The following is a 7891-nucleotide window of genomic DNA, read 5'->3' on the forward strand; positions in this document are numbered from 1 at the left end:
GCAGTGAAATGTTAGCAAATGTCCTTTAATATCCACTTCGCTCTACCTTGGAATTAAATATTTTTTAAATTTTTTAATTTGTGTTTTATCCGGAGGAAAAATTAGTTGATAATAATTTCGTCCCCTCGTGGATTCGAACCAGCGCACAGAGGAGAAATCAAGGTTGACTTCTGTGACGTCTTCTTACCGACTCGTCCGAGAGGAGAGGACGAAAGCATTATCAACTGAGAAAATTCCCCTTCGGTTGGAGCGAATTGGATCTTTAAGGACATTTGTAGTTTAAATGAATCACGTATATGAATTACGGTGATAAGATAAAATACAAATATATATTTCACACACACACACACACACACACACACACACACACACACACACACACACATATATATATATATATATATATATATATATATATATATATATATATATATATATATATATATATATATATACTAACTCATGCTAATCTAATCCTCAGCGTGGAGATATAGTAACTTTTACAGAGATACTAGCACAAATGGAATAAGTATTATGCGAGGGTATATAAATCATACAATTGCGAGTATAATCTTTATTTGGTTAGTATTTATTTTTTTCTTTTCTTTTTGTATTTTCGAGACAGCTCCAGGAAGACTCTTCCTCCTTCGTTCACTCTGATGCCCTACTTCCCATATCCTCCGTAGGAACCCCCTCCTCCTCCTCCTCCTCCTCCTCTTCCTCCGCCACTTAAGTTGAAGTTGATGTTGGCCTTGGCTGGGGCTGCTCCTCCTCCTCCAAATCCACCGTAGCCTCCGCCTCCTCCTCCAAATCCGCCGTGCCCTCCTCCAAATCCTCCTCTTCCCCCTCCATAACCTCCTCCTCCAAATCCACCTCCTCCTCCTCCTCCAAATCCACCTCCTCCTCCACCATACCCACCTCCTCCTCCAAATCCACCGTGTCCTCCTCCTCCTCCTCCTCCTCCTCCATAACCTCCTCCTCCCCCAAGGGAGAACCTGGAGAATGATTTCACGCTCGGTTCAGCCTCCACTATGGCCACGAGTAGGGCAGCTCCCAGCGCCACCATCATAGGCTTCTGAAAAAGAAAATAAAAAATAAAATGCAAGATGATTAAGTCGATGGGTACGAAGGAGGCCGACGGCACAGGAAGTCTGATACCGAGGCCCATTTCAGGTAGGAGGGAACGAGTAAAGCAATGATAACGGATAAGAGGAATGATGAAGAGAGATGCGCAAAGGAATCGCTACCTCTTCATAAAGAAGCTTATGTATTTTTAATGTGGTAGATCTTTCAAAACAATAGCATCTGCTGAGATGATTAAATCTGAAAGAGATTGTTTACAAACTATTACCATTTGATCAGTTCGTGAAGAGCGTGACGATTTATTTCCTCTGAGGAAACTTCATTTGTCCAGGTTATTTCCATAAAAATAAGTCTCTTGAAAGATACGTTTATAAGTAGTTTGCAATTTCTGGAGAAATATAAGAAAATTTGTCTATGATAGAACTTAGAAGATGAATAACCCTCTCATTATTAGGAGGCAAGACCCATTCTTCAAGATTCAGTATTCACTACACCCATCCCTCCATTCACTTCCTTCGTCCCTTGGTTGGGTAAAGGAATTGAGTCACCCGTCATATCGAACTCAACCTCTCAAAGGAAGATGGCGAAAGCAATCATTCTATTTTACCAGCTAATCCGCAGAGTTTGCTGCCAGTTTTGCACAAAATATAATTTCTCTTAACGCTTACCCCTTCTGTGTGTTTGTGCGTGTGTCGGGCTTATAAAAGAAAATATGAAATTTATTTCAATGCTTACCATTGCTGTATGTGTCTGTGTGTGTATCGTGCGGTGCAAGAGAGGTATCTTGAAGAAACATAGACTTGCAGCCTTCTTATACCTGACCAAAAGCCGGCAATTTCGCAACTGTGTCTGTCACGTTCGAGATGTAGAATGGTATTCGGCAGAAATTGAGGGCACCAAATTAATTAGTGGTTATTAGGCAACTGGAAATTACAAGATGCTGTTTGATGGAACGACGGTTTCTTTCTAATTAAATGCAAATCATTCAAAAATACAAAGTTGTCAGCTTTGAACTGTCAACATGACAACGGTTTTATACTATTGGAAACAAACAAAAGCGACAACATCAAACTAGTTAAACTTGCTTTTATCTGTGTTTCTTTTTCTTCAGCTCATTTGCAAAAGCTTCGTATTTCCCTGTGAATGATTTTCTTTCCTTTTTGAACGGGACTGAAACGATGGTATATAATTATAATAATCTTTTCAGCGACCGCGTTGTCACGTCTCGCCTGTGCAAGATGATTTTGCATTTTCTTATTTTACCCAAAATGTTCTGGCTGCTGCTGCTTCCGGCAACAATGAACACATGCCAAGCCAACCTTCTCACACATTCGCGCTCCAAACAAAAAATACAGTGGGTGAATCATGGTGTCCTACTTGGTAGCTGTTCCTCGAGTAGAACAAGAAGTACCATCACTTGCATTAACTGTAATGGAAAAGTAAGGAAAAATTGGACAGCATTATATAGATCATTAGATCATTAACATAGATATGAAAATGCTCATAACGACTGATTTAAACAACCCTTCTGCATCTAGAAAAATACTATAAAGATAGGCGATGACTCACCATTTCCTCTCTCTCTCTCTTCCAGATGAAACACTCGGGGCACATCAGTTCAAATCCAGTGTACTTCTGCTTACCAAAGCAGTGAATTATGTACCTAGTGGTCAGTCGACAGATGTAGGCCACACCACATTATGCAATCAACAATGGAAGTGCCACCCTGACATTCTCTCTGTCTCTCTTCCTGTTCCCAGTTATAATTACTTCCCGGTCACTCGACTCACTCGGAAAGTTGAAATGAATTTCCATGAGTGGTGTAAAATATATCTGTAAAATAAAACGACGAAATCTCCCATGCATTCATGTGGTAAATGAAAAATTATCTAAGCTGACACGCAAACAGTTCTGAATGCAGTATAAGTAACGTTATTGAGAAATACTGGCAAAGTTATGCTGACGATAAGGAACTTTAGTTCACTGATGCTCTAGAACCTCAGAAAAGGAAGAAGATCTTCGAGGACTCATCAAAGAGGATGGGTTCAAGGGACCTTTGCCACTTTATTAAGTTGCTACGTTACATTGCTTTCTAAGATTCGTAACCAGTCATGGAAATTACGAAAAATTCAGCGCTTCTTGTTGATATTTTCTTGTGTTCAGAACTTCTTTATCCATTTATTCCAGTTGCCTCTATTTTAATTACACTTTGGAATAAGCCACAACAGAGGCAATAAGATTACAAAGTAACAACCATGAGCATCGACTCATTGAAAAACAGACCCCAAGTGTAAACAAAATTGCTCTCTGGGATAAGATACTCAGTTTTCCTCTCAGCAGTCTCTTATTCCTATGTTCTAGTATTTTGGATATCTTTGTGGATTAAAGCTAAGCAAGATTTTCGATTCCAAACGTCTATTAAAGCTTTTCTTCTCAAGTGGTATGATAATGAACATAGACTATGAGGATTCTTTCTGCAATTTGGAAGGATTTGGAAGGAATCATAATTACATGAAACAAACACATAAGTTCGCTAAAATCTGAGAGATAATCATCTAATTATAGTACAGGGATACAAAAACAGTATTTGTGTTAGATATTCTGTATATTTTGTACATACATGGCCACGAATGAACCCGTCTGTTGTGTTGAGTGGCAAAATTTTGCTATAATTTGTAATAAATAATACCGTATATCGACCCTATGTCTCACAGTCATATGAAGAGCTTCCCTTGTCAACACCATGATTAAATGAAATTACCATTAGAACCAGCAAAGGAACAAACCACTCTAGCTGCTCAGACATAACTGCTGACAGCCTCTCCGTTGTCACCATGTCCCCCTCCAACCCCTCTTGATGAACCAAACCCGAAGCCTCCTTTATTGAAAGAATTGAATCCGCTTCCAAAGCTACTCCCAAGTCCTCCTCCACTTCCAGAATCATAACCACTTCCACTTCCACTTGAAGAACCAAAGCTTCCTCCCTGGCTACCTCCAAGACTACCACCGCTTCCAGAACCGTAGCTTCCACTACCTCCACTTGAAGAACCAAAGCCTCCTTTAAAGGAAGACCCAAAGCCTCCTCCCTTGCTATCTCCAAGACTCTCACTACCACCAGAGCCATAGTCTCCTCCACCTCCACTGGAAGAACCAAAACCTCCTCCACCAGAAGACCCAAAACCTCCTTTAAAGGAAGAGCCAAATCCTCCCGCTTTACTTCCTCCAAGGCTTCCACCAGAGCCATAGCTTCCTCCACCTCCACCAGAGGAGCCAAAACCTCCTCCACTAGAAGACCCAAAGCTTCCTTTAAAGGAAGTTCCAAATCCAGCTCCCTCTCTTCCTTTAAGGCTCCCACTACCACTAGAGCCATAGCCTCCACCTCCACCTCCAACTCCACCAGAGGAACCAAAGCCTCCTTTAAAGGAAGAACCAAAGCCACCTCCTTGACTACCTCCATGACTCCCTCCACTTGCAGAACCATAGCTTCCACTACTTCCACTGGAAGAACCAAAACCTCCTCCACTAGAGGACCCAAAACCTCCTTTAAAGGAAGAACCAAATCCAGCTCCTTTGCTGCCTCCAAGGCTCCCACTACCACCAGAGCCATAGCCTCCTCCACCTCCACCGGAAGAACTAAAGCCTCCTCCACTAGAAGATCCAAAGCCTCCCTTAAAGGAAGAGCCAAAGCCTCCTCCTTTACTTCCTCCAAGGTTCCCACTACCACCAGAGCCATAGCCTCCTCCACCTCCACCGGAAGAACTAAAGCCTCCTCCACTAGAAGATCCAAAACCTCCTTTAAAGGAAGAACCAAATCCTCCTCCCTTACTTCCTCCAAGGTTCCCACTACCACCAGAGCCATAGCTTCCTCCACCTCCACCAGAGGAACCAAAACCTCCTCCACTAGAAGACCCAAAACCTCCTTTAAAGGAAGAACCAAATCCTCCTCCCTTACTTCCTCCAAGGTTCCCACTACCACCAGAGCCATAGCTTCCTCCCCTCCACCAGAGAACCAAAACCTCCTCCACTTGAAGACCCAAAACCAAAATCCTTTAAAGGAAGAACAAACCCATCCTCCTTACTTCCTCCAAGGTTCCCACTACCACCAGAGCCATAGCTTCCTCCACCTCCACCAGAAGAACCAAAACCTCCTCCACTTGAAGACCCAAAACCTCCTTTAAAGGAAGAACCAAATCCTCCCCCCTTACTTCCTCCAAGGCTTCCACTACCACCAGAGCCATAGCTTCCTCCACCTCCACCAGAGGAACCAAAACCTCCTCCACTTGAAGTCCCAAAACCTCCTTTAAAGGAAGAACCAAATCCTCCCCCCTTACTTCCTCCAAGGCTTCCACTACCACCAGAGCCATAGCTTCCTCCACCTCCACCAGAGGAACCAAAACCTCCTCCACTTGAAGACCCAAAACCTCCTTTAAAGGAAGAGCCAAATCCTCCCCCCTTACTTCCTCCAAGGGCCCTTCCAACTTACCCCAGAGCCTAGCCTTTCCTAATCCGGACCTTTTCCACCAGAAGAACCAAAACTTCCTCCAACCTTGAAGACCCAAAACCCCTTTAAAGGAAGAACCCGAAATCCCCCCCCTTACTTCCTCAAGGCTTTCCACTACCACCAGAGCCATAGCTTCCGTCACCTCCACCAGAAGAAACCCAAAAACCTCCTCTACTTGAAGACCCCCAAACTCCTTTAAAAAAAAAGAAAAAAGGGAAGAAAACCAAATCCTTCCCCCCTTATTCCTACTTCCTTCCAAGGCTTCCACTACCACCAGAGCATAGCTTCCTCCACCCTCCACCAGAAGAACCAAAACTCCTCCCTACTTGAAGACCCCCCCAAAAACCTCCTTTAAAGGAAGAACCAAATTCCTCCCCCCTTACTTCCTCCAAGGCTTCCACTACCACCAGATTCCCACCCCTACAAGCCCAAAATAGCTCCTCCCCCCACCTCCTCAGGGAAGAAACCAAAAACCTCCTCCACTTGAAGACCCCAAAACCTCCTTTTCCACTTTAAAAGGAAGAACCAAATCCTTTCCCCTCCCTTCCCCCCTTACTTCCTCCAAGGCTTTTTTTTCCACTACCACCAGAGCATAGCTTCCTCCACCTCCCCAGAAGAACCAAAAAAGACTTCCTCCAAAACCTAGGAGACCACCTTCCCTAAAGAAGACCAAAATTCCTCCTTACCCCTCTCCAAGGATTCCACCTACACCAGAAGACCCATAGCCCTTCCCCCCTTTCAACCTCCACAAAGGAGAACCACTTCCTCCATCCGAGGTCCCACTTCCCTAAAGGGAAGAACCAAATCCTCCCCCCTTACTTCCTCCAAGGCTTCCACTACCACCAGAGCCATAGCTTCCTCCACCTCCACCAGAAGAACCAAAACCTCCTCCACTAGAAGATCCAAAACCTCCTTTAAAGGAAGAACCAAATCCTCCCCCCTTACTTCCTCCAAGGCTTCCACTACCACCAGAGCCATAGCTTCCTCCACCTCCACCAGAAGAACCAAAACCTCCTCTACTTGAAGACCCAAAGCTTCCTTTAAAGGAAGTTCCAAATCCAGCTCCCTCTCTTCCTTTAAGGTTCCCACTACCACTAGTGCCATAGCCTCCACCTCCAACTCCACTGGAGGAACCAAAGCCTCCTTTAAAGGAAGAACCAAATCCACCTCCTTGACTACCTCCATGACTCCCACCACTTGCAGAACCATAGCTTCCACTGCTTCCAGTGGAAGAACCAAAGCCTCCTCCACTAGAGGACCCAAAGCCTCCTTTAAAAGCAGATCCAAAACCTGCTCCTTTGCTTCCTCCAAGGCTCCCACTACCACCAGAGCCATAGCTTCCTCCACCTCCACTGGAGGAACCAAAACCTCCTTGACTCCCACCACTTCCAGGACCATAGCTTCCACTACCTCCACTGGAAGAGCCAAAGACTCCTTTGCCAGAGGAACCAAAGCCTCCCCGATTAGAGGACCCAAAGCCTCCTCTAAAGGAAGAGCCAAATCCACCTCCCTTGTTACTTCCATGACCCCCACTATTTCCAGAGCCATAGGCTCCACCACCTCCAGCAGAAGAGCCAAACCCTCCTCCACTGCCACCTAAACCTGATCCGTAGCCTCCACCTCCACTAGATCCTGTAATTCCAGTTCCATGTCCTTTAGTTCCTCCCCCTTTAAATGTATTTCCTCCACCACCTGAGGATCCATATCCCTCGGCTTTGATTACTGCTACCACAAACGAAACGCTTATTAGTAGCCTCACAGCCCTCTGTTGATAAGAAAAAGAAAAGCAACTGTAGAGAAATGTTTACAAGTCATAATGTATTTATATCATCATACTTTCGAAACTGATGCTTTCCAAGAAATTGATCATAAATCTTAAGTTAATATAATATATAACAGCCACATTAACATTCTATTAGTATATGATATCAACTACCATAATCTTTGTAAATGTGATAAATAATGAATTCACAATTGCAAGCAAGTGTTGATGCTTTTCTGAAATTTGATATTTTAGACACCGGAAGTCAATGTTGTCAAGGTAGAAAATCTCCCAGGAACCAGTAAACAATAGTTTAAGCTTTTGATGTCATTAAGCATTTAAATATTAATAAATTTGATAAAAATTTATGATCTGGTATTTGAATTTACGTCTTATAACTTGTCGACTGTTAAATGCTGAAAATTTAAACTCTCAAGTACTAAAAGGTAGGATAGTTATGGTGATGATGTCTTGGAGGTTTGAATGCTAAGTGCTAACGATGAAAGGAGGAGTCAGAAACAGCTAATGATTTTAAGGATAATTTT

At 43.5% G+C, this 7891-nt stretch overlaps 3 protein-coding genes across 3 annotated transcripts in view; all 3 read right to left on the reverse strand.

The window, feature by feature from the left end:
* Positions 1-664: 664 nt before the first annotated feature.
* Positions 665-3828, reverse strand: LOC135209298 (ctenidin-1-like). Its single transcript, XM_064242004.1, has 3 exons — positions 3796-3828; positions 919-1075; positions 665-879 (listed from the first exon to the last, which is right to left on the reverse strand). The coding sequence occupies exons 1-3, from the start codon at positions 3826-3828 to the stop codon at positions 665-667; spliced, it is 405 nt and encodes a 134-aa protein (XP_064098074.1).
* On the reverse strand, positions 3739-5714 carry LOC135209299 (uncharacterized). Its single transcript, XM_064242005.1, has 2 exons — positions 5150-5714; positions 3739-5107 (listed from the first exon to the last, which is right to left on the reverse strand). Exons 1-2 carry the CDS (start codon positions 5712-5714, stop codon positions 3882-3884), a joined length of 1791 nt encoding a protein of 596 aa, XP_064098075.1. The 3' UTR covers positions 3739-3881.
* A 657-nt stretch (positions 5715-6371) lies between these two features.
* The window catches only part of LOC135209300 (keratin, type I cytoskeletal 9-like), a 17540-nt gene continuing 16020 nt past the window's right edge, over positions 6372-7891 (reverse strand). The window contains exon 2 of the mRNA XM_064242006.1: positions 6372-7349. Coding sequence (XP_064098076.1) covers positions 6372-7349 — 978 coding nt within the window. The remainder of the gene's footprint in view (positions 7350-7891) is intronic.

Source organism: Macrobrachium nipponense, chromosome 37 (assembly GCF_015104395.2).
Source record: "Macrobrachium nipponense isolate FS-2020 chromosome 37, ASM1510439v2, whole genome shotgun sequence".
Taxonomy (NCBI): Eukaryota; Metazoa; Arthropoda; class Malacostraca; order Decapoda; family Palaemonidae; genus Macrobrachium; species Macrobrachium nipponense.

Excerpts from the sequence above, each read along its gene's own strand:
- LOC135209299 (XM_064242005.1), bottom strand. The coding sequence starts at position 5,714 with ATGGCTCTGGTGGTAGTGGAAAGCCTTGAGGAAGTAAGGGGGGGGATT. Across the intron at positions 5,108-5,149 it reads GGAGGAAGTAAGGAGGATGG|TGGAGGAGGTTTTGGTTCTC; the intron begins GTTTGTTCTTCC and ends TGGGTCTTCAAG.
- LOC135209298 (XM_064242004.1), bottom strand. The coding sequence starts at position 3,828 with ATGGTGTTGACAAGGGAAGCTCTTCATATGACT. Across the intron at positions 1,076-3,795 it reads GGGAAGCTCTTCATATGACT|AAGCCTATGATGGTGGCGCT; the intron begins GTGAGACATAGG and ends TTTCTTTTTCAG. Across the intron at positions 880-918 it reads CGGTGGATTTGGAGGAGGAG|GAGGAGGTGGATTTGGAGGA; the intron begins GTGGGTATGGTG and ends TTGGAGGAGGAG.